This window comes from Rhinoraja longicauda, chromosome 12 (assembly GCF_053455715.1).
Source record: "Rhinoraja longicauda isolate Sanriku21f chromosome 12, sRhiLon1.1, whole genome shotgun sequence".
Lineage (NCBI taxonomy): Eukaryota > Metazoa > Chordata > Chondrichthyes > Rajiformes > Arhynchobatidae > Rhinoraja > Rhinoraja longicauda.
Window position 1 is genome coordinate 13810153 of NC_135964.1, and position 26388 is coordinate 13836540.

General features: G+C 43.6%; 1 protein-coding gene across 10 annotated transcripts in view; it reads right to left on the reverse strand.

Moving 5' to 3' along the window:
• The window catches only part of LOC144598733 (sperm-associated antigen 17-like), a 134003-nt gene that overhangs the window by 60259 nt on the left and 47356 nt on the right, over window positions 1-26388 (reverse strand). For all 10 annotated transcript variants that reach the window (XM_078409083.1, XM_078409091.1, XM_078409085.1 and 7 more), the window contains 12 exons: window positions 26010-26212; window positions 23725-23825; window positions 22479-22733; window positions 21487-21598; window positions 20286-20420; window positions 17114-17227; window positions 14598-14806; window positions 13690-13822; window positions 8094-8272; window positions 6699-6849; window positions 5935-6137; window positions 4183-4321 (listed from right to left, as the gene is read on the reverse strand). In XM_078409083.1, coding sequence (XP_078265209.1) covers window positions 4183-4321; window positions 5935-6137; window positions 6699-6849; window positions 8094-8272; window positions 13690-13822; window positions 14598-14806; window positions 17114-17227; window positions 20286-20420; window positions 21487-21598; window positions 22479-22733; window positions 23725-23825; window positions 26010-26212 — 1934 coding nt within the window. The remainder of the gene's footprint in view (window positions 1-4182; window positions 4322-5934; window positions 6138-6698; window positions 6850-8093; window positions 8273-13689; window positions 13823-14597; window positions 14807-17113; window positions 17228-20285; window positions 20421-21486; window positions 21599-22478; window positions 22734-23724; window positions 23826-26009; window positions 26213-26388) is intronic.

Here is a 26388-nt window from a genome sequence, read left to right on the forward strand (position 1 = left end):
AAATAAAAAAGCAACAGAGTAACAGAATCATAGAATCTTGCAGCGAGAAAATGGGCCCTTCGACCACACTACACTTATCCCACCTGCCTGCGTTTAGCCCATATCCCTCCAAACCTGTCCTATTCATGTAACTGTCTAACTGTTTCTTAAACCTTGCGATAGTACCTGCCGCAACTACCTCCCTGGCAGCTCGTTCCATACACACACTACCATTTGTGTAAAAACGTTGCCGCTCAGTTTCCTATTAAACATTTCCCCCCTCACCTTAAACCTCTGGTTCTTGATTCCCCTACTCTGGGCAAGAGACTCTGTGTCTGCCCGATCTATTCCTCTCATGATTTTGTATACCTGTATAAGATCACTCCTCATGCTCCTGCACTCTAAGGTATAGAGTCTAGCCTACTCAACCTCTCCCAATAGCTCACGCCCTCAAGTCCTGGCAATATCCTCGTAAATCTACTCTGCACCCTTCCCAGCTTGACAATATCTTTCCTGTAACATGGTGCCCAAAACTGAACACAATACTCTAAATGAGGCTTCACCAACGTCTTATACAATTGCAACATAACCTGCCAATTCCTTGTATATGCATACTTGGCCAATAAACTTATTCATTCATTCATTCATTCATTCATTCAACTTCTATTGTCAATGCTCTGACTGATGTAGGCCAATGTGTCAAAAGCCATTTTGACCACCTGATCTACCTGTGATGCTACTTTCAACAAACTATGCACCTGTATGCTCTATAACACTCCGCAGAGCCCTATCATTCACTATGTAGGTTTTGTCCATGTTCGTGCTCTCAAAACACTACACCACACATTTTTCTGCATTAAATTCCAAAACCATTTCTCAGCCCACCTGCTGCAATTTTTCACAACCTTCATTATCTACAATATCACCCACTTTTGTGTCATTTGCAAACTTACTAACCATGCCATGCACCTTCTCATTCAAACCATCGATACAGATGACAAACACCAATGGTCCCAGCACTGAACCCTGAGGAACACCACTAGTCACAGGCCTCAATTCCGAAAAGCAACTTTACACTATCACCCTCTGTTTCCTTCCATGAAGCCAGTTTTCTATCCATTCAGCTATCTCTCCTTGAATCCCATGGAATCTTACCTTCCAAATTTATTTTTGCCTTTTTCCATGTAGCTCTACAATCCTTGTTTAAATGAATAAACTTGTGGAGACACAAGAAGCTGCAGATGCTGGAATCTTGAGCAGAACACCATGCTGGAGTAACTCACCAGGTCAGGCAGCAAATGTGAGAAACCAGAAGGCATAGTTTTAAGTTGAGAGGGGCAAAATTTTAAGGAGATGTGCTGGGGCAAGATTTTTTTTACACAGGTGCCTGGAATGCCCTGCCATGGGTGTTAAGATTTATATACGATAGTGGCGTTTAGGAGGCTTTAGATAGGTACCTGGAGTTGCTGCAAGAAATAATTTCATTGTTCTGTTTTGGGACATATGACAATTAAACACTCTTGTCCCTTGGATGTAGGAAATGGAGGAATATGGATCATGTGCAAGCTGAGGTGACTACTTGAACTTGGCATCCTGTTTGGCCTGTTCCTGTGCTGTACTGTTCTGTTAACTCATAGATATGTCATGACAATGAACAACTTCTGTTCTTGCTTTTGAAAATCATTTATATAATTCACTTGGACATTTCTCCACTGGAGGAACTGAAAATTTGGTGTCACTAGGTTTTTGACTAAATGCTGAAAGCAGAATTTCAGAATCACAGCTTGAATAAAAGTAATTTATTTTGTTCTTGTTGTTTTAGCTGGAGGTCATCCAAAACATTGCTGTCCAATTTCTACCTTATATCAAGTCTTGTTTGCCTAATGTCCCACTACCTATTAGACAATAGGTGCAGGAGTAGGCCATTTGGCCCTTCAAGCCAGCACCGTCATTCACTGTGATCATGGCTGATCATCCACAATCAGTACCCCGTTCCTGCCTTCTCCCCATATCCCTTGATTCCGCTATCTTTAAGAGCTCTACCTAACTCTTTCTTGAAAGCATCCAGAGAATTGGCCTCCACTGCTTTCTGAGGTAGAGAATTCCACAGATTCACAACTCTGTGGGTGAAAAAGATTTCCTCATCTCTGTTCTAAATGACCTACCCCCTTATTCTTAAACTGTGGCCCCTGGTTCTGGACTCCCCCAACATCAGGAACATGTTTCCTGCCTCTTGCGTGTCCAAATCCTACATTGGCCTACATATTGACCTAAATTGACTCCAGTTATAGTTCCCACCCTTGCTTTCAGTTCACTTCAAGGCCCTTTCCCTCCCTTTCTCTGTCATGTCGTCCAGCCCGACACATGCCAGAGATATTATTCACAAAATGCTGAAATAACTCAGCAGGTCAGGCAGCATCTCGGGAGAGGAATGGGTGATGTTTCGGGTCGAGACCCTTCTTCAGACTGAAGAAGGGTCTCGACCCGAAACGTCACCCATTCCTTCTCTCCCGAGATGCTGCCTGACCTGCTGAGTTACTCCAGCATTTTGTGAATAAATCGATTTGTACCAGCATCTGCAGTTATTTTCTTATACTACATGCCAGAGATATCTGCACTTCCACAACTCCGCCTCTAGATCACACTGCAACTGACCAAGGTGACTTCAATTACCAAGAACTGAAACTCTGACTTGCCTCCTTACTTCTCTTTGCTATCCCGGCTTTCCTTCCCACTCCAGCACTCTCTTTAAAGATTACTGCCCTGACCCAAAGAGAACGACTGCAGATAATGGAAATCTGCCATCAATTTCATCATTCAATCCATCCAGATTTCTTTCCCATTTCCCTGCTTCCTTGCAACCAGTTCTACCTCTACGTTCTGATGAAAGGGTGGCAGAGGGTGGTGATGCTGGTGGTGGTGGTGAAGGCAGATACAATTGTGGCATTTAGAAGGCCTTTAGATATGCACATGGATATGTAGGGAATGGAGGGATATGGATCACGTGCAGGTGGAGGTGATTAACAACTTGACATTGTGTTTGGCATGGACATTGTGGGCTGAAGGGCCGTTTCCATGCTGTACTGATTGATTGATAACAATCAAATAACAATGAAATGTTTCTGATTTGGTTTTGAAAGTCACTTATATAATTCACTTGTACGTTTCTTGGACCAGGCAGATACAATAGTGGCATTTAATAAGCTTTTAGTTAGTAACATGGATATGGATCATGTGAAATTAATTAATTTTGGCATAATGTTTGGCACATACATTGTGGGCCAAAGGGCCTGTTCCTGTGCTGTACTGTGCTATGTTCTAAAGGTCACATTAACTCAGTTTATATCTCCACAGATGGTGCCACACCTGCTGAGTATTTCCAGCATTTTCGGCATAGATTTGGCCAAGTTATTAGTCATCTGGAGAAACAAGGGACTGCAGATGCTGGTTTATAAGAAAAGGCACAAAGTGCTGGAGTAACTCAGTGGGCCAGGCAGCAATCCTGGAGAACATGGATGGGTGACGTTTCATGTCGGGATCCTTCTCAAACCCAAAACATCACCTATCCATGTTCTCCAAAGATGGACACAAAAAGCTGGAGTAACTCAGCGGGTCAGACAGCATCTCTGGAGAGAAGGAATGGGTGACACAGTTCCTTCCCACACATTTAATCTTTTCCAGAGATGCTGCCTGACCTGCGAGGTTACTCCAGCACTTTGTGTCTTTATTAGTCATCGGCTCTAATATCTTTTTAGATACAAGGAACTGCAGAAGCTAGCTTAACAAAAAATGACACAAAATGCTGGAGTAATCCAGCGGGTCTGACAGTATCCTTGGGGAACATGGATAGGCGATGTTTTGGATTGGGTTTGAAGAAGGGTGCCTAAATCTTTTTACATTGTTTAATGCTACATTTTATTTGATTATGCTTCTGTGAAAACCATTGGGAGTTCCTGCTGAATTAAAGGCACCGTTAATTGTTGCTGTTGTCGTACGAGAAGATATCTCGCTGACTGAGATTTGAAGCATGCTTTCTTGATTGCACCCTTGTCTTTCGTGAATACAATATATGAGCACCCGAATAACTGGAATCCATTACTACAGTATGACATGAAATATGACATGCATGCTATATTATTATGTCCGTTCGTAAAAAATGCAAATAAAATCTCATATAACAGGAACAACAGGCCTTATTTTTACCGTTTTCATCTTGCATCTCGGAATCTGGGATTGAGATATCCTGAAAGAATGTTGTAATCCTAGTTCCATCTGCATGTTCCACCAAAGTATTGTCATTTCCAAACACTGTAATTACCTTATCCTGTCTTGTAACCATTACCTGTGTGCCAACATGGATTTACATAGTTAATGTAATTCACATGCCCTGCTGCCATTTTTTCCTGCAAAGTAAAACATTTAATTGCCTCTGGAGGCCACTAGATTCAAGAGGATTAGAATGTTTTTAGAGTATTGTGTGGAGTTCTGGTCGCCTCCACAACAGGAAGGATGTGGTGGCTTTGGAGACGATGCAGAGGAGGTTTACCAGATTGGTGCCTGGCGTAGGGGGTGTTAGCTACAGGGGGAGGTTGGACAGACTTGGATTGTTTTCTCTGGAACATCGGACTGATAGAAATATGTAAAATTATGAGAGGCATAGATAGAGTAGACAGTCAGAATCGTTTTCCTAGGATGGAAAATCAAATACCAGAGGGCATAGGTTTCAGGCAAGAAGAGCAAATTTTAAAAGTGATGCGCGTGGCAGTTTTTTTTAAATGCAGAGGGTGGTGAACGCCTGGAATGTGCTGCCAGGGTTGGTGGTTGAAGCAGGTAACTTAGTGGTATTTAAGAGACTTTGGATAGGCATGGGGATATGCAGGGAATGGAGGGATATGGGTTATGTGCAGGTAGATTATTAATGGTCTTGGCATCATGTTGGGCAGACATTGTGGGCTGAAGGGCCTGTTCTTGTGCTGTACCAAACTAAACGGTACTATTCTAATGTGAGAAATACCGAGTGAAAGATTAAGCAACCGCTGCTTTATTAGCTGGTGGGTTGAGGTTACTAGCATTTAAGATGGAGCAGCTGAGCTAGCAGGGGCAGCTTACTGACATTGCTCAGGGAAGCCATTGAGTTAACTGGATATTGATTTAACTTCAGGTTAACAACATTTCAACAGAACTGGAAAATTGAGAAATCAGGTGTATTTTAAGTTGCTGAGAAGAGGGAAAAGAAGAAAAAGAATATATTTGGGATAGAATGCAGATGCAAATTGCTCAGTTGATAGACAATAAGAGAGTGTTGGAAGCTGGTTAATCACACCTGATTCTGGAATAGTTAAAATAGAGGGAGATGAATGATCACAGTTGAGAGAACAAACGATGATGTTGAAACTGTGAGATGCAGAACAAAGTAGTTGTTGGAAACCTGAAATACAAGATCATTCTGAAACACAGGGAGCTGCAGAAGGATCATGCATAAAGTACAAAGTGCCGGAGTAACAGCGGGTCAGGCAGCATCTGTGGAGGGAATGGACAAGCGGCGTTTAGGGTCGAGACCCTTCCTCAGACTGATTGTAAACGGGGGAGAGAAAGCTCGAAAAGGGGACAAAGGCTGGAAATGATAGCTGGATGCAGGTGAGGGGGATATGATAGCAGATGGCTGAACACAGGTGAGAGGTGAGATGGAGACAAGGGGATGTCAGGTAAGGAAGGAGGAGGAGGAGGAGGAGTGAAATGTAAATGCAGTCTGAGGGATATATTCTGGAAATATTCAGTCGATCAGCTGGCATGTCTAGAGAATCCTAAGAACTCTGAGAAAACAAAGAGGGGGTGTTTATAAACAAAACATATTTGGAAAGTGTGTAATTGGACGTTTGCAGATTTAACACTATAGATGCATACAGTAGAAATAATGAAGCTACAAATGCAATTAAAAAAACATATCACACTCACCTCTCCAGTTCCTGGGTCTGTGGCTTTGTAGACTAAGATAGGTTTTATATCCAACTTCTCTGTGCCTTTGGTCCCTATAACTAACCCAATGGGTGTGGTGGTTATCCAAGTACCAGGCAGAGGCTCTAATGGAGGAGGGACTGGTGTTGAAGGAGGAGGTTCTTCTGCACGTGGTACGGGCTGTTCAATATGACCATACTTTCCTTGAAGAAGCAAACAAATGGGATCAATCTCAGAAACTTCTTTATGCATCAGTGATCTTTCCTCGTGTAGGGAAGAAAGAGCAAGTACTGTTGTATGAAATGCAAATTTATATATCAAAAAGGAGTTAGATTTTCTTTTAACCCTCCACACACTGAAGCAGGGAAGAGATTTGTGAAAGGTGAGTTATGAAACTGAGTTCCACAGATTCACCACCTATGGTTGAAGAAATACCTTATCTCCATTCTGAAGGTACGTCCTTTTACTCTGACGCTGTGTCCTCTAGTCCTAGCCTTCCCACTACTGAAAACTTCCTCGCCACATCCACTCAATCTGGGCCATTCATTATTCAGTAGGTTTCAATAAGATCCCCTCATTCATCTTTCTAAACTTACAAGTAATGAGCTGTTCAATCCTTCGATGTACACAAAATGTTGGAATAACTCTGTGGGTCAGCCAGCATCTCTGGAGAGCATGGATAGGTGACGTTTTGGGCCGAGACCTTTCTTCAGACCTATCCATTTTGCAATTCATTTTCATTACATCTGTTCAGTCCTTGTTACCTTTCTTTGGTACTTCCTCATTGGGGAGTCTTGTCAGTTCCTCATCCTTTGGTTCTTGTTGTTCCGGATCAGGCTGGTCTGCAGATGGTTGGGGAATGGAAACAGGACCTGAATCTGGACTTCTGCTCACGGTCCCATCAGCAAACAGAATCTGAGGATAACAAGGAAAGAACAGCGGTAGGATCACAAAACCAATAACACAACTCTATTTATTCAAAATAGCCCTTGGGCTCCACTCTTTCTTCTACATGAGGACCCTCAGCAACTTCATATGAAAAAGCAGCAGCAGCTTCTTTAAGCAATTTACGGCACTGGATTCCAGCTTATGCCTTTGTCTCTTTCACTGATTCCATGGAGTTGAAGATCCAAGGACATGTTCCTCACTTGAAACCTTTAACTGTACTTGCTTGCTAAAGCACCCATAGAGCAGGCTAAAAATAGATACAAAGTGCTGGAGAAATTCGCGGGGCAGGCAGCATCTCTGGAGAACATGGATAGGTGACGTTTCGGGTCTGATTGAAACTGATTGTGATGGTGGGGAGGGAGAGAAATATATAATAATCAATAATACAATAACTTCATAACTATGATACTAGGTGACCATACTAATACAAAACCTAAGTCCTTGGGCAATCAAATACAAAGCTCATGGAAGAATAAGTGTTCAAGAGTTTGATGGTTGATGGGAAGAAGTTTCTTGAACTGCTATAGATTACATGGTGTAAGTAATCTGCATCACTGTAATAAAGGGATTTGTAAGGTTTTAACCCAGTGAATTCGAAAGGATTCCACAACGATGCCCTTAGATTCCAAACATAATCATCTTAGATTCCAAACATAAAAAAAAGAAACATCCATCACAGTGAGTCTCCTCCAGTCACCTCCTCACTGTGATGGAAGGCCAGAATGTCTTTTCTCTTCCCCTGCCGTCTTCTCCCGTGGTCAGGCTGTTGAAGTTGCCACATTACAGGCCGTGCCGGACGGTGAACTCCCATTCAACGTTATCTGTGTGTTATTGAGTTTCCAGTCCTAATATACTGCTGCAAGTAAGAACATTGCTCCATTGTTGGTATCATATGGCGATTAAACACTCTTGACTCTCGAAGTTGACCATGTCTGTAGTCTGTAGGAGCCACACTTGTCCAAATGATGCATTGTAGTAATATTCACCTCATCTCTGGAATCCAGCTTTCTTTTGTTCATATTTTTTTTTAAATCGCATTTTCCACGCGGCCATTTTAGAACAATCTAGCTAGATTTGGCCAACAAATTAAATATATATTCTGACGAAAACAACATTTTTGTGTAATTGAGCAGAGGGAAAAGACTGGAAAACAGATTAGTAGCTGTTTCCCCATAATTCAGATTGAAGTTAATAAATCAAGAATGCTTTACCTCAGTGGATCCATCCATCATGTACTTCACCACTGTTCCCTGGAGTGTAATGACTCTTGATGCTTCCTGCATGGCAGGCCACATCCGGGCTGCCTCACACGGCTGGGAGCCTTTCGTTTTGATGGGATAGCTCTGACGCAGCAGGATTCTTTCTTCATACTCGTCCTCACTGTTAATACCTTGAAGATGGAACCAACGTGGAGAATGTGAATATACTTAGGAACATGAAGTGAGAAACAACTATAGCCTGCAGCCAAGAAAACTAAAATTGAAACTACTAGTTTTCTTTCCAAAACACCCAAAGTGCTGGAGGAACTCAGCGGGCTAGGCAGCATCTGTGGAGGGAATGGACAATGTTTCGGGTCAGGACTCTTCTTCAGACTTATTGCACTTTAGGAACTAGAGTAAGCTGTAGTGGATCAGAATGAAGAAGCCTCCCGACTTGATACATCGTCTGTCCATTCCCTCCACAGATGCTGCCTGACCCGCTGAATTTCCCGAGCATTCCAGTATCTGCAGTTTCTGGTCTCAGGTTTCTTTCCAACTACATTCTATTCAGTACAGCAAATCTACATTCAACTACAAATACAGTTCAACTAAATAAAGTTGAGGTCAGTGCAATCATGATCTTTGAAATCTCCTCTTCTAATCAAATTTAAATATCGATAAAGCATCAGTTAAGTTTTTGTTTTGTAGCAATGTCAGTATGCTACCTGGATTAGAGACTATCACCTATAAGGAGAGGTTGGACAAATTTGGATTGTGTCAAACAGAAGTCTTCAGCTTCAATTTAAAGGGACTGAGTGTTGCAACGAACCTGCAGTTTTCTGGGAGTTTGTTCCATATATGTGGTGCATTAAAAAAAACCTAAACGCTGCTTCTCCAGGTTTACTTCTGACTCTGGGAACAGAGAGCAGATCTGTCCCAGAAGACCTGGGAGGTCTGGATGGTTTATAGTGTAGCAGAAGACCAGAAATGTATTTTGGCCCTAAACCATTCAGTGCTTTATGAATCAACAGTAGTATTGTGAGATTAATTCTTTGACAGATTGGATGCGAGTGTGAGACCTCAGAACTGGAATGATGTGATTCACTTTCTTGGTCTTAGTGAAACTCGAGTAGCTGCTTCTAAAACCGCTGCTGCTATCCTGCTGAGCCATAAGTCCTTTCACCCTTGATATATTCTTAACGTGATAGTAGACTGACTGATGTCAATAAGCAGGGGGAGGGGAAAGGGGGGAGAGGGGGAGAGGGGGAGAGGGGGAGAGGGGGAGAGGGGGAGAGGGGGAGAGGGGGAGAGGGGGAGGGGGAAGAGGGAAGAGGGAAGAGGGAAGAGAGGGAAGAGAGGGAAGAGAGGGAAGAGAGGGAAGAGAGGGAAGAGAGGGAAGAGAGGGAAGAGAGGGAAGAGAGGGAAGAGAGGGAAGAGAGGGAAGAAATGAATTGAGGAATGGAAATATGAAGCACAAGATGTGTGGGAGGAGTTTCGGCATAAAGTTGGATGTATAATGCAAGTCGTAGAGTGATAGAGTTACGTACGAAGGAAGGCATATTGAAAGGTTGGGATGTATTATTGACAGAGTGGCAACAGCATGATGATCAGGAGGAAAAAAATGCAGTTGGCAACAGGATTGTAAACAATTGGTAATGCAAAAATGGAAACCTAAGCGAAATAACCCCGAGGACTCCTTGTCTGGCATGGCGACCCTGTTTATAGAAGGGGAATGAGGAGTAAATTGGGAAAGTCGGGAATGGTGTAGAACACCTCCTCCATATGCCCCTAGCTGCCTGTCCCCAAGAGCAGGAACTGCCCCACTAAGATCCCATCGGGGGGGCATCGGCACCCCCACAGGGAAGGGCATCCCCAGAGGAAGATGACACCGATAGCGACCGGGAAACTGAAAAGGAGGACGAAAAGAGGGGAAGGGCTGATGCAGAAGAGGAAGGAGCAGCAGTAATTGAATTCATCAGTGAGAGAGTGCAACGAAGAGCAAAGGAAACGCGAGGCTGAGAACCAGCAGGAAACTAAAACGACAAAAGATAATGCTACTGAGAGCAATGCCAAATCCATTAGCAGGACAGAATGGGGCGCAGGCAGTGATGCATGTATACATGCCGTGGAAGTTGCAGGAAATGATGATAATTTCTAAGAATGCCCCAAATTTCGTTTGGATTTGTGAATTGTATAAGATCAACATTAACCATGTATGAAGCAGTTGCAGGAGATGTGTTCACCCTAACATCCGCTATCCTGAATCCAACCAAGGGGGTACGATGGAAAACCCTTTGGGATCCATACCAGCCCGACCACCCCTAGACAGATGAGGGGTTTTTCTGGGCTTGGTGAATTTCTGCCGGAGTGGATCCCCAACGTGGCAGTGTACACTAAATTACTGTCACCCTTGCCTCCGTCAAGGCACCGCAGCAATTCACTCTCTCACCCTAACAAGAAGAAGCGTGCCGCAATCTAAAACAGTGCTAGTCACTGCACCAGACATTGGACGTTCTTTATAAGATTGCCCATTTTCAGCTTTATGTGATCAACCTATTGCAAGCCCTAGCCCTCCCAACACAAATGGCCATTATCAAGTGCAATGCCCATCCGGGTGGCTGCGACTAAAATTTCCAGGGAAATGCCCTTTGCTGACATCACTGCCTGCACCGTAACTTGCGAATCCTGCACTATGGTCCCCACAGAACCAAAGATTCTAATGGGCAGAATGGCCTTGCCAGACATGTGTGATGTAGGGTTAATGCAAGGGGATGCCTCTGCTGGGCAACGTGATCTTGGAAATGAGAGGGTTGTGCCATTAACTCCTTGACTGGGCTCTGGCTTACCCCTCTTGGGCAAATTTGTGTACCTGATGCTTTTCTGCCCGTTCCTTTAAACTATATACACTTCCTTACGCATACTAGTAAGGAGGGTATGGTCAGGATGGCAAAGGAGACATGGTGGCATCTGAAAATTCGCCAGGAGGCGTAAAAACAAGCCTCGGATATTGAAATTTGCAGAAGGGCCGATTGGCCTACTCCTGCACCTATTGTCTATTGTCTATTGACCCTTTGAGTGTATATAAGTAGATATTATAGAGTTGCCACAGGCACATTATGGTTAAGTGTGTGGAAGTTATTTTGACCCACACGCCCTCAGCGATGAATTAATTATTTATGCACAGCAATTAACCCATGCTTTACCAGTCCTGCATTCCCTGGTACAAGAGGCAGAGAAGCCACTACCAGTTACATAAAGGGACGAGTCCATAATACCAGGAGACCGTGCTGAAATCTCTCCTCAGAATAGACGAGGTTAGCTTATAATCATCTTTGATCAAACCCTCTCCTTCGACAAACACATCAAACACATCACAAAGACAGCCTTCTTCCACCTCAAAAACATTGCCTGTCTCCGTCCATCCCTCTCCTCCACAGCTGCAGAAACCCTCATCCACGCCTTCATCACCTCCCGTCTGGACTACTGCAACAGCCTCCTCTATGGCGCACCCTCAAAAATCATCAGTAAACTTCAATACATTCAAAACTCCGCTGCCCGTCTACTCACCCACACCCCGATCCGTGACCATATCACCCCCGTCCTTTACAAACTCCACTGGCTCCCCATCCCCCAGAGAATCCAGTACAAAATCCTCCTCATAACCTACAAAGCCCTCCATAACCTGGCCCCATCCTACCTGAATGACCTCCTCCACAGGCACACTCCCACCTGCACCCTCCGCTCTGCTGCTGCCAATCTCCTATCCCCCCACATCCGGACCAAACTCAGATCCTGGGGGGGGACAGGGCTTTCTCCATCGCTGCTCCCACCCTATGGAACTCACTACCCCAAACCGTTAGAGACTCCTCCACACTCACCACATTCAAAACATCGCTGAAGTCTCACCTGTTCAGTACTGCCTTCAACCACTGAAGGTCACCTCACCTTCTGTCTCCTTTCTCTGTTCGTTTACTTATTTACTTATTTATCTATTTATTCATTTCCCTATGTTCTCTAAATCTCTGTAAAGCGTCTTTGAGTATATGAAAAGCGCTATATAAATGTAATGCATTATTATTATTATTATTATAATGAAAGTGCACCTGGTGATCATCTGTCTTAAAGCTTTGCTGAGTCCAGGTATGATGGAGTAAAGAACGTGCAGGCCGGACCAACCGAACCACGTTCACCACCTGTGCCAAGGATGCGATGATGATAACCCGGAGGGATTTGGAGAATGGAACGTCAGCCGACTGAAGGCATGTATTGGACTTTTGAGGCATCTTCACTTTTCGTGACTGTTGAAGGACTGTCATCATAAAATGTTACCTTGTTATTGGACTAAGTGTAAATTTGATGATGTATGTCCAAGTGCGGGAGGTTGGATTCCCATAGAACTATGTCTGGTCTCTCCACTACAGAGATGTAAACGTGATCTCCAGTTTCTCGGAGAAGTCCCAAGAGGTAACTTATTTCCTGAGCTCACTCAGCTATGTACTCCCCACAGTCAGTTGTTTGCTACCCACCCATGACCTCAGTACAGGCATTATTCAGCATGACCAGAATGATTTAATGGATGGGGATCGATCTGGGGCCTTGTATGGCACTATGGAAGTATTATTTTAATAATTATAATCATTGCTTTACTGCTGTATTGCTGTGCACCATGCATTCGCAATTGCTGCGCTCCTAGCTTCATTATCTAATCTACGCTTTAAGGTAGGGTTGTGATTATGGAATAATCAAAGGGGGGAATGTGGAAGCTAACTTTGGGGAAACCATTTTGTGGCAACTTTGGAGGACATTTTGGGCTGGGAAGTTCAAAACTTGAGCAGCTTGTGGGAAAGTTCTGTACAAAAGCTTGTTTAGGTTACTGTAATGAAAACAGGCTTTTGCAAGGTAGTCCTTCTTCACAGTCCTGGACACCTGCAGATAAGAAGTTGCTTCCCAAGGTTTAGAAGTTCTTTTTCTGGGTTTGTTGTTGAGTTCTGGTGCCTCCTTATCGCCTAACAGTGCCTCTCTAATCATCTTAGCTATGTGACTCCCTTTAATCCTGTTTGACTCCCTAACACAATTAAAGCAACTCTATTATGGGAACTCTACTATGTATCTGCTGAGACTGCTTTATGCTATGTAACCATGGAAAATTACTGCATGTGCTTTGTGCTGCTTTCAACTGTATAAATACTGACTGTAATCTGTATATTCTTTGAGAGGACAGAAGCAGGTGCTTGAGTGAACAACAGTACACTCAGGTCTCTGTGTCTTCTCCCACCTTGGTGTTTCAGCAAAAAGTTTAAACTGAGTCTTGTGTTTTGCGTATTTACTTTCGAGATAAGTCGAGTCGACTTTCACACTGTGCTGCACTGCTCTATGATCTTTGTTGGTGCTGCACAATTATTCTTAGATTATATAAATTGGTGTCAGGAAATGCCACATCATGTGATACGAATGACAGGATATCAGCAATGAAACATCCTGGTAAAATATTCTCTTATGTACACTTTCGCTATCTGCTTCACTTGTCATTTCACAAAAGGTAAATCAATTCTTAGAGTCATTTTTGATCAAATGTAGCAAACAGAATTTAAGAAATATTGTGACAGACCTATGGAGAGCCCTGTGAAAATTGTTGTCACCAGTCCATCTGGGGAACATGCGTTCAAACTCAAGAATGCTGGGGTTTCTGGAACATCATCTGGAAAGGGTTCACGTTCATGCTCGGGCTGCTCTGTTTCCACCTACATACAACAGCAAGCAGTTGTAGTCAAAGTAATGATTATCCACAATCCCCGCACTTCTTACCCCACTCCCTCCCACCTCCGGTCCCCTTCCACCTCTATCCTTCCCTCTAGCTTTCCATTTCACTCGTCCTCATCCCTTTAGTCTTCCCTTTTGTCTCCTTTTCACCTTGAGCCTTGGTCCACCCATCTGCCAATTAAAATTCCTCTATCTGTTAAAATTCCTCTGCTAATTAAAATTCCTGCCCTCACCCCTTTTGCAGTTGTCTCACCCTTCGTGCAATCAGTCTGATGAAGGGTCCCGACCTGAAAAGTCACTGCTCTGTGTCCTCCATAGATGCTGCCTGACCCGCTGGTCCTCCAGCACATTGTGTTTCAATCAAGATTCCAGTTTCTTGTTCAAAAGTTCATAGGCCATAAGAGAAATAGGCCATTCGACCCATCGAGTCTACTCTGCCATTCAATCATGGCTGACCTTTCCTTTTCAACGCCATTCACCTGCTTTCTCCCAGTAACCCTTGATACCCATTCCAATCAAGTACGTCAATCCCCAGTGTACTCACAATCACTGCCTTTCTTATTCCTGAATTGAAAGAACCCTTCCATATTATTTGAATGAACCTCCTTTGACCTATTTTCACACCTTACACTTCCTTATCTATGTATCTCCATCTCCCCTGACATCAGTTTGAAGAAGGGTCTCGACCCGAAACGTCACCCATTCCTTCTCTCCGGAGATGCTGCCTGTCCGGCTGAGCTCATGAACTCAACGTACCTTTGGCTCTTCCTTTGGTGTTGGTGGAGGTTCCTCCACTGGTGCACTGGGAACAGCTTCCTTCTTCTGCTTCCCTTTTCCTGAGGCAGCAGATTTGCTCTTGGCGGATTTGTCTGGTTTAGTACTGGGTGATGGAGTGACAGGAGCTGGTGGAGGGGCTCGGATTGGCGGGATGTTCAAAATTTCAGCTAGTATTGGATCTTCTTTAACTATAAATAAAATATTTTAGTGAGTGTATGGGCAAAACTGTTCTCTTTACACAATATCCTTACTTGATTTGTGGAATACATTAGTTTTTAGTTTTAGAGATATCAGGCCATCAGGCTTCTGAACTCAAACACATTTCAAATCATATATGTTGATTATTTTTAATATTGTCTTTTTACCTATTTTTAATATTGTCTTTTTACCTTACTAATGTCATTTTTTAAATCTTATTTATCCTTGGAATATTACTGCTGAGGTGACCCGTTGTCTTGTCAAATACATTTCATTATACCGTTGACCATGTGCCAACCTACATATGACAAATAAAATGTATTATATATATGTCTACTATTTACAAATGAGAGAAAGTGACTCCAAAAATATTCCCATCTTTAGTGAAGGCAGGATTTAGTATGTGAATGCTAAAGATACCCTGAGTAGAAGCAAGAACTAGAGGACATAGGTTTAAGGTGGGAGGGGGAAGATTTAATAGGAAGTACAATCTTTTCACACAGGGTTTATGGAACGAGCTGCCAGAGGAGGTAGCTGAAGCAGGTGCCATAACAGCATTTAAAAGACACTTGGACAAGTCATAGAGTCAAACAGTGTGTAAACAGGCCCTTCGGTCCAACTTATCCAAACCGACCAAATGTCCCATGCACACTAGTCCCACCTGCTTGTGTTTGGCCCAAATCCCTCAAAACATATCCTTGACAATCTTATACCAAAGGCAGCCAGTATTGCAGCTGTACTATTCCAGGGGGGATCTTATTGAAACATATAAGATAATTAGTGGATTGGACACATTAGAGGCAGATAACATGTTCCCAATGTTGGGGGAGTCCAGAACAAGGGGCCACAGTTTAAGAATAAGGGGTAGGCCATTTAGAACGGAGATGAGGAAGAACTTTTTCAGTCAGAGGGTGGTGAAGGTGTGGAATTCTCTGCCTCAGAAGGCAGTGGAGGCCAGTTCGTTGGATGCTTTCAAGAGAGAGCTGGATAGAGCTCTTAAGGATAGCGGAGTGAGGGGGTATGGGGAGAAGGCGGGAACGGGGTACTGATTGAGAGTGATCAGCCATGATCGCATTGAATGGCGGTGCTGGCTCGAAGGGCTGAATGGCCTACTCCTGCACCTATTGTCTATTGTCTATTGTCTATTGTTATTACCTCCCAGTGTGAGTGCAGTCAGTGGAGTGGAGTCCTTGAGAACATGTCCATGTAGCGCTGTAGCAATTACATTTTTCTTCCTCTCTCTCTTCCTTTGGCTGCTCCACATGCTTCTGCTTCCCCCTCTCCTCCTCCCTGACTCCTCCTCTGCCTAACTCAGTTGTTCCCCCAATCCCTCCTGCCGCCGGCAAAGACTGGAATCCTTTTTCTTGGGAAGGTGTAGATAGAGTACATAGCAAACATCGACAGAGTATTCAACCGTCCGTGCAGGGTGCTGCTGGAGGGTGCAAACTCTGTAATCTCACAGCAGCACATTGGTGCCTCACAACGCCAGAGAACCAGGTTCAATGCTGACCTCAGCTGCTGTCTGTGTGTGGAGTTTGCACCTTCTCCTCTGACCGCGTGGGTTTCCTCCGGGTGCTCCGGTTTCCTCCCACATCCTAAAGACGTGCGAGTTTGTAGGTTAATTGGCCTCTATAAATTGTCCCTGGTGTGCAGAGAGTGGATGAGGAAGTGGAAGAACATATGTGAACTAATGTGAACAGGTGATCGATGGTCAGTAAGGGCTCGATGGGCCAAAGGGCCTGTTTCCATGCTGTATCCCTAAACTAAACTATAATCTTATCTTGAAGGATCCCGCAGTAAAAGAAAATCATGACGTACTTCACTGTAATTAAAATCAACTATCAATGAAGCTGTGTGACACCTACTTGTCACATGGTGACGTGGGACGACACAGTGACACAGCGGCAGGGCGACTGCCTTACAGCGCCAGAGACTGTAGTTCGATCCTGACTATGGGTGCTGTCTGTACGGAGTTTGTACAATGTCCCCATGACCGCATGGGTTTTCTCAGAGATCTTCAGTTTCCTCCCACACTCCAAAGACAGGTTTGTAGGTTAATTGGCTTGGTGTAAATATAAAATTGTTCCTAGTGTGTGTAGGGTAGTGTTAATGTGCAGAGATTGCAGGTCAGTACGGACTCGTGGGCCGAAGGGCCTGTTTCCACACTATATCTCTAAACTAAACTAAACTACTTCACATAATACAGTGGCGTAGAAATGAATAAATTTTATACTTATGCAATTAACAGAAGGCAATTGTATTTTGTGTGTTTAGCATTTTTTTAAAATTTAGTTTACCTTTCTTCTGCTCCTTTTTAGGGACATCTTTACTAAGTGTTAAGATTATTCCATCATCAAGGACAGCTGAGAATGACCCAAACTTGCTGACAGGCACGTTGCTCCTTTCTCCCTCTGCATGAATGACACAACTTCAGAAACAAAATCTTTTCCCCACAAGCATATGAATTGATCACACTAGCCATCCAGAATTTTATCCCTCAGGTTTCTCAAAAAATAGTTTAAGAACAGGTTTCTATCTTTTGAAATCAAAACTTTGCAACATACAGTGCCCTCCATAATGTTTGGGACAAAGACCCATCAGTTATTTATTTCCCTTTGTACTCCACAATTTGAGATTTGTAATAGAAAAAAAATCACATGTGGTTAAAGTGCACATTGTCAGTTTTTATTAAAGGGTATTTTTATACATTTTGGTTTCACCATTACAGCAGTGTTTATACAAAGTCCCCCCATTTCAGGGCACCACAATGTTTGGGACACAGCAATGTCATGTAAATGAAAGTAGTCATGTTTAGTATTTTGTTGCATATCCTTTGCATGCAACAACTGCTTGAAGTCTGTGATTCATGGACCTCACCAGTTGCTGGGTGTCTTCTCTGGTGATGCTCTGCCAGGCCTGTATTACAGCCACCTTTAGCTTATTGGGGGCTCGTCCCCTTCAGTTTTCTCTTCAGCATATAAAAGTCATGCTCGATTGGGTTCCGATCGGGTGATTGACTTGGCCACTCAAGAATTGACCATTTTTAGCTTTGAAAACTCCTTTGTTGTTTAAGCAGTATGTTTGGGATCATTATCTTGTTGTAGAATGAACCGCTGGCCAATGAGTTTTGAGGATTTGTTTGAACTTGAGCAGATAGGATGTGTCTATACACTTCAGAATTCATTATGCTACGACCATCAGCAGTTGTGTCCCCAATGAAAATAAGTGAGCCAGTACCTTCAGCAGCCATACATGCCCAGGCCATAACACCCCCACCACCATGTTTCACAGATGAGGTGGTATGCTTTGGATCTTGGGCAGTTCCTTCTCTCCTCCATACTTTGCTCTTGCCATCACTGATATAAGTTAATCTTCGTCTCATCTGTCCACAAGACCTTTTTCCAAAACTGTGGTTGCCTTTTTAAGTACTTCTTGGCAAACTGTAACCTGACCATCCTGTTTTTGCGGCTAACCAGTGGGTTTGCATCTTGCAGTGTAGCCTCTGTATTTCTGTTCATGAAGTCTTCTGTGGACAGTGGTCATTGACAAATCCACACCTGACTCCTGAAGAGTGTGTCTGATCTGTTGGACAGGTGTTGGGGATTTTTCTTTATTATAGAGAGAATTCTTCTGTCATCAGCTGTGGAGGTCTTCCTTGGCCTGCAGTTCCTTTACGATTAGTAAGCTCACCAGTGTAGGAAAATAACTGCAGATGCTGGTTCAAATCGAAGGTAGACACAAAATGTTGGAGTAACTCAGCGGGTCAGGCAGCATCTCAGGAAAGAAGGAATGGGTGACGCTTCGGATCGAGACCCTTCTTCAGTGCTCTCTTTCTTCTTAATGATGTTCCAAACAGTTGATTTTGGTAAGCCTAAGGTTTGGCTGACGTCTCTAACAGTTTTATTCTTGTTTCTCACTCATAATGGCTGACTTTCATTGGCACAACTTTGGTCCTCATGTTGATAAACAGCAATAAAAGTTTCCAAGGGTGATGGAAAGACTGGAGCAAAGACTAAAGCTCTCTTATACCTGCATTAAGGAGGCAATTAAACACACCTGAGCAATTGCAGACACCTGTGAAGCCATGTGTCCCAAACATTATGGTACCCTGAAATGGGGGGACTATGTATAAACACAGCTGTAATTTCTACATGGTGAAACCAAAATGTATAAAAATGGCCTTTATTAAAATCTGACAATGTGCACTTTCACCACATGTGATTTTTTCTATTACAAATCTCAAATTGTGGAGTACCGAGGCAAATAAATAAATGTCGGGTCTTTGTCCCAAACATTATGGAGGGCACTATATTTCTTTCATGATGCAATGGTTCATGAACAATTCAGGATCCGCAGAATGGTCGTGCATTTGAACGTTTTGTGATACTTTAGTTTGATTGCTTATGGTGCCTTTGAGTGCCACAGGCAGAACAGTACAGCGCAGAAGTGGTTGGAATCTGCAATGCTCTTCCTGAGTGGGTGATGGAAGGAGGCACTGTCACAACATTTAAGATATTTCTGGATGAGCACTTAAAAACCACGGCACAGTAGGCTAAAGACCAGGTGCTGAGGTTAGTATAGATGAGTACTTGATGCTTAAAACATGGAACATCACATCATAAGAATGCCCCCTTCGGCCCACATTGTTTGCGCCAAACGTGATGCCAAGATAAATTGATCTCATCTGTGTGTTCATGATCCATAACCCCTCATTCACATGTACATAAAAGCCCATCAGACACCACTATTGTATCTGCCTCCACCACCACCCTTGGCTATGCTTTCCAGGCCCCCGCTACTCTCTGGGTCAAAAAGCTTGCCCCGCACATCTTTTAGACAGGCGCGTGGATATGCAGGGAATGGAAGGGTTTGGTTCATGTGCATGCAGAACAGATCAGTTTAAGTTGGCATCATGTTCTGCACAGACACTGTCGGCTGAAATGCCTGTTCCTGTGTTATACTGTTCTATGTTCTAAGATATGGTGCTGAACAAATAAGATCACAATCAGCTGTAATTAATCTTGCAACATAATTGAAGTTCCTTTATTTCATTAAACACTTAAAGTTGCTCTTAGAAATATTCTTTCTACCCCCCCACCCACAATACCATTCAGAGGGTGTACAACTTAAGATATGCAAGGAAAATAAGTAAATAAGTAAACATAAACATAAGGATAAAAATAAACAAATAAATAAATAAATAGATAGATAAAAAGGAGGACAAAAAAAATTATAAAAAATAAAAGTAAAAAAGATAAATAAATAGAAAATAGAAAAATAATAATAATAATATATTTTAAAAAAACCATATAAATTGTTAGAGGTTTAAAGCAGTACACCAGCAAGGGGGGTGGGGGTGGTGGGGATATCTATCAGTACTAATGTGTTCATGCATTGAATTGTCAAAGCTGTTTCAATAAAAAATCAGAAATAAACTTTGTTCAAAAAAAAAGAAATATTCTTTCTCACCTTCCTTAGAAATGTTTGACTGTGATTTCACTGTTGAAACGTCTTTGTATTCCTCCACATTCTTCATGGGATCTGTGATGTAGGTGATGAAATTGTGACCGTCCTTCATGACACATACCTGAATAATTGTTGAACCTATTGAAAGAGGCAACAAAATACTTTGAAATCATTTTATCCCAATCCCTTGTTATTTAATTACATTGGAATACTTAATTGAAAAATCTATATCTTTCAAATTAGAAAAAAATTGAAATTATTCTCATGGCTTCATGAATATTGTTAATTAAAACAGGCTCTATCGTTCATGATTCTGTGGCTTTAATTGAGTTTGGTGTTGATTCCCCCCAAATTTTTGATTCACTTATGTCCAGAAAGATGAATCAATCTGACCGAGGTGATTGCAGGAGTTGAGCAATCATAGGAGTAATTCATTCGAATGATTTTCAAATTCCGCTTAAAGACCTTTCTCCTAATTTCAGAGTAAGATGGCAGTACCTTGTCCGGGGTGCAATCAGTGGCACTATTTCTCCTTCACATAGTCCTTATAAGTCAGAGGAGCAGAATTAGGCCATTTGGCCCATCGAGTCTACTCTGCCATTCAATCATGGGTGATCTATTTTTCCCTCCCTCTCCTGCCCTCTCCTCATAACATTTGTCGGCCTTACAAATCAAAAACCCGTCAATCTCCGCCCTATGCACCCAGAGACTTGGTACCCTGCTCAGTCAATGGCCTAATTCTACTCCCTTATGACTTTATGAACTAGTCATTGACCATGATGAATCCACCAAATGAAGCTCAAACTTAATGTTAAGAAGCAAGGACTGACGGGAAGATGTTGCTGAACTGTGAACAATAAATTATCCAATTTCATGTCAAACCTCCTTCTCCCTCCCTCTTTCCAGTGCCCCTCCCTCCACCCCACCCTATACACACATTTCTCCTGCTATCCCACCCTCTTTTCTACCTCCCCCTCCCCTCCCACTGAATCAAAAATCAGTGAATAAAAGTTCAAACACCAACATTTGTTTGTATCTGCAAAAGAAGCTGATTTTAAGTCTATCCTTCATGCAAGTCTTGCTTTTCACAAATTACACACTTCAGCTTCTGAGCAATGTTAATGGTATATGAGTAATTAGAATTCTGATAGGTACAGTAGTAATCTTTCAGTAAAGGGTTATTCAGGGATTATCATGTCATTACCTTGTAAGAACTTGATGATTTTCACTTGAATGTGTCCCCCATCAACTGGGAAAAGAGACTTGACTTCACCAGCTACTCGAACCACATCATTTCCAAAATTATAGCCAGTAAACTGCAACGAAAAGGATAGATTTACTTTGCATTGGTTTACTTTAGAGATATAGCATGGAAACAGACCTTTCAGCCCACTGAGTCTGTGCTGACCAGCTATCACCTTGTACACTAGCATTATGCGACACATTTGGGACAATTTACAATCTTTACCAAAGCCAATTAACGGACAAACGCGCATGTCATTGGAGTGTGGGAGGAAACTGGAGCACCCGGAGAAAACCCATGCGGTCACAGGGAGAACGTACAAACTCCATACAGACTGCATCCGTAGTCAGGATCAAACCTGGGTCACTGGCGCTGTAAGGCAGCAACTCTACCGCTGCACCTCTGTGCCGCCCCAAATGTTCTTGTTTTGTAGTCAACAAAATAATAAATTCTGGTGGAGATAAACTTCTATGCAACAAAGTGATTTAAAAAAGTTATATAGAACCTTACTAAAACTATGGCCTGAAAATTAAATATCCACTTTAATTTCTAGCAATAACCTAAGTGGTTGGAGGGGACAAACATCAGACAATCCCAGGACTGATGTTGCGACTTCCCCTTTCAACTTTTGCTAATTATTGCCAATCTTAAAGCACAGAAACAGGCCCTTCAGCCCACAATGTCTGTGCCGAACATGATGCCAAGATAAACTAATTTCTTTTGCCTGTACCTGATCAAAATCCTTCCAACCCCCCCTGCATATTCATGCGTTACATAAAAGCCTGTTAAATGCCACCGTGTCGTATCTGCCTCCACCACCATCCCTGGCAGCGCCTTCCAGGCACCCACTACTTTCTGTGTAAAAAATATGCGCACCGCACATCTCCTTGAAACCTTGCCAGTTATTTTCAAGATTAAATGTCAAGATTCTCAAATATGTTAATATACCAAACCTTGTAGAATTGTTCTGCCGGCTGAACTATCTCCTCATTTTCCGGTGCGCTCTCAGGTGGCCCTGTAGCTTGTTCTGATTCTGGTTCAGTGTTCTCTTTTGCTGATCTTACTGTTGATTTAGTTGATTTAGACGATTTGGAGACCGTCGGTTGTATCTTTCCTTCCTTCCTCTTGCTCTCCGGCCTCTCCTTCTTGCCTTTTTTTTCCTTTTTCTGTTCCTCCTCTTTTATTTTTTCCTGGTCTTTCTTCCAAGCCTAGGAATCAAGGAAGTTGTAAACCTGTCAGGAAGTTGTAAACCTGCATAAAAATGTCCAACCAGCCCTTGTTGACTGGTTGATTGAAGAACATAAGAGTATCAACATAAGAAGCACATATGTAAAATACAACTATGAGCCCTAACCCTGAACACTACATACTGTTGTTGGTTTCTTTATTTAAGAAGTATTCTTAGATTGAAGAAGGTTCACTGGGTTTAATCCCAGGATGAAGGGATAGTATTTTCAGAAATGATTGAGGTCAGGCCTGTACTCATTTAAGTGAGCAGATTGAGAGGTGATTTAATTGAAACTTGTTCAAAACTTGAAAGACTTAATAAAAGGTGTTGCTATGGGCCACTTCTCAGATCCAAACTCTGCCCGATATTTTATACATTTCGCAAAACATTTTCTGCTCTTGTAGGTCTTGTAGGTCTACCACTTTACCTGCTTAATGGACACTGCTGGCCCTAATCTCACCTGAACTAAAGAAATATCATCAAGAGACACATGAGATGCTGGAACCTTGAACAAAAAACAAACTGCCGGAGGAACTCAGTGGGTCAGACAACATCTGTGGAAGGAAATGGACGGGTGGTGTTTTGGGATGGGACCCTTCTTCAGACCCATCAGATCAATCTGCATCATTCTCGATTTCCACCCACATTCATCTGCACAATATCCATTCTTCATATTTCCCCTACTTTTCCTCAGTTAGTTTATCTTCACTTCTATGGATTGGCAGTTGACCAAAATCTATTCCAAGTCCACCAACTCCCACTACCAGCTGAACTACACTTCCTCCAGGTTCACTTCCTGTAACAACATGACTCCATTCTCCACATGTATTCTGATGATGGAACAGATAAAAGTACGGCTTTGACACAAAAGTGAAATCATTAAATGAATAAAATATTTATATGGGAAAATGAAGGTTTTAAACAGTGAGAAATAGGTGATGCTTTTGCTAATTCAAATGTAAAATACTCACTTTAAGTGATCCCTCACGAATGAAAGGTTCATTACTTTTTTCTTTATCTTCTTCTTCAACAACAACAGGTTCTGGTTTAGGCTGAACCTTTGAAGTATTTGCTTGAAAGAAGAGAAATATTATATCATTATCTGTGACCTATGATTAGAAAAAAGATCACTATGTATCTTATCAGATGCTTAGGATGTTCCTAGGTCCTTCATTACTAATGGAGTACATCGGAAGTGTACTTGCAAGGACTATTAAACAAATGAAAGTGAATGGATGACTAGATGGATGTATTTTTGACTGACAGAACATACTTTGGTCTTGGGCACTAGAAAAACTCACTATACATTTTCAATTGAGAGCTGGCATCTTTTATTTCCATGCTGCTACTGTTAATGTCTCCCACATCTCAGTCTGCTGCCTGACAATTTAAAACAGTGTTCACTCCATGTGGGCACCACGGTGGCACAGTGGTAGAACTGCTCCCTTACAGTGCCAGAAACCCAGCTTTGATCCTGGTTAGTGGGTGCTGTCTGTACGGCGTTTATACTGTAAGTTCTCCCTGTGACCATGTGGGTTTTCTCTGGGTGCTCTGGTTTCCTCCCACAGTCCAAAGACGTGCAGGTTTGTAGGTTAATTGGCTTCTGTAAATTGTCCCTAGTGTGTAGAATAGTGCTAGTGTACGGGGTGATCACTGGTTGGCGCGGACTCGGTGGGCCGATGGATCTTTTTCCACAATGTATCTCTAAAGTCTAAAGTCCCACTTATTGTGGTTCAGCAATGTCCATATTCTGTCTGGAAATAGTCAGGCTATCGTCATGGGAGTGAGTGGGGGGGGGGGGGGAGAGTGGGGGGGAAGAGAGAGGGGGGGAAGAGAGAGGGGGAAGAGAGAGAGAGAGGGGGAGAGAGAGAGGGAGAGAGAGGGGGAGAGAGAGGGGGGAGAGAGAGGGGGGGAGAGAGAGGGGGGGAGAGAGAGGGGGGGAGAGAGAGGGGGGGAGAGAGAGGGGGGGAGAGAGAGGGGGGGAGAGAGAGGGGGGGAGAGAGAGGGGGGGAGAGAGAGGGGGGGAGAGAGAGGGGGAGAGAGAGGGGGGGAGAGAGAGGGGGGGAGAGAGAGGGGGGGAGAGAGAGGGGGGGAGAGAGAGGGGGGGAGAGAGAGGGGGGAGAGAGAGGGGGGAGAGAGAGCGGGGGAGAGAGAGTGAGGGGGAGAGAGTGGAGGGGGGAGCGAGTCGGTATAGAGAGTGCAGCGGGTGAGAGCGGGACCGCAGAGAGGGTGTCAGAGGGTCTGGTGAAGGAGCGCCACCACTTGCGGGGGCTGATCCCTCCCATCCTCTCTCTCCCCTCTCTCTCCCAGAGCCAGCGAGATCTGCGCCGCTCTCCACTCTCTTCCCCGGCCCCGTCTCCCTCTAATGCAGCGAAATAAGAACCAACATAAGTGTAGTTGTTGTTCAGAAGCCCCGCATCCCCGGGGTGAGCGGCGGCGGCGAGGAGGGAGGTTTCACTTGTGTTTGTTCTTATTTTGCTGCGTTAGAGGGAGACGGAGATGGGAAAGAGAGTGCAGGAGTGGCGCAGATCTCTCTGGCGCTGGATGAGAGAGAGGGAGAGGGAGAGAGAGAGAGAGGGGGAGCAGCACCCGCTGACACCCTCCCCCTCCCCGCGCTCCTGCTGTCACCCGCTGCTCCCTCTACCCCGATCCCCGCCCCCTCCCCCCCTCTCTCTCTCTCCCCGGGGTGATTGGAGGCAACGAGAGGAAAGTTTCCTTGAGTTTGTTGTTTGCGAGGGGGCGCTGCGATCTCTCGCCTTGTCCCGGCTCTGGGTCGGTGGCAATCCGCTCTCGGGTGAACCTTCGCCGGCAGCTTCTGCCTCCAGTCCCCGCTGCTGCGGGCCGGATAAAATCTCATGGCGGGGCGGATGTGGCCCGCGGGCCATAGTTTGGAGATCCCTGATCTAAGTCATTAATGTATATTGTAAATAGCTGCGGTCCCAGCACCGAGCCTTGCGGTACCCCACTAGTCACTCCCTGCCATTCTGAAAGGGACCCATTTATCCCTACTCTTTCTTTCCTGTCTGCCAACCAATTTTCTATCCGTCAGTACCCTACCCCCAATACCATGTGCTCTAATTTTGCCCACTAATCTCCTATGTGGGACCTTATCAAAGGCTTTCTGAAAGTCCAGGTACACTACATCCACTGGCTCTCCCTTGTCCATTTTCCTAGTTACATCCTCAAAAAATTCCAGAAGATTAGTCAAGCATGATTTCCCCTTCGTAAATTCATTTGAGCAGATGATGTTGTGTACTTTGAGCTTTATTTCCTGAGGCAGCTTTGCCCTTCTTCGATTTCTCAGCAGTGGTGACGGGTTCTGCTGGTACTTCAGGCGGAGGCAGCAGTAATTTCTGAGCTTCCAGCAGAGCCTCTTTGGCTGCCAACTCTTCCTGGTACTTGACTTCCTCTTCTTCCACCCAGTCTGTGATCAAATAAGCAACATGTTCCAAATAATTTCTGAGGGGATGAAATCAAATACAACAAAATGAAAATCACATTCTATTTTGAATTATAGAACATCTTCATTTAAGCTACTTGATGTTCCTGATCATTCTCATCTTAGATACACCTCTCAAAGATAAAAGAATAATGATTTCAATATTGTCCGTGGTATAGTCATGAAATGCAGACAT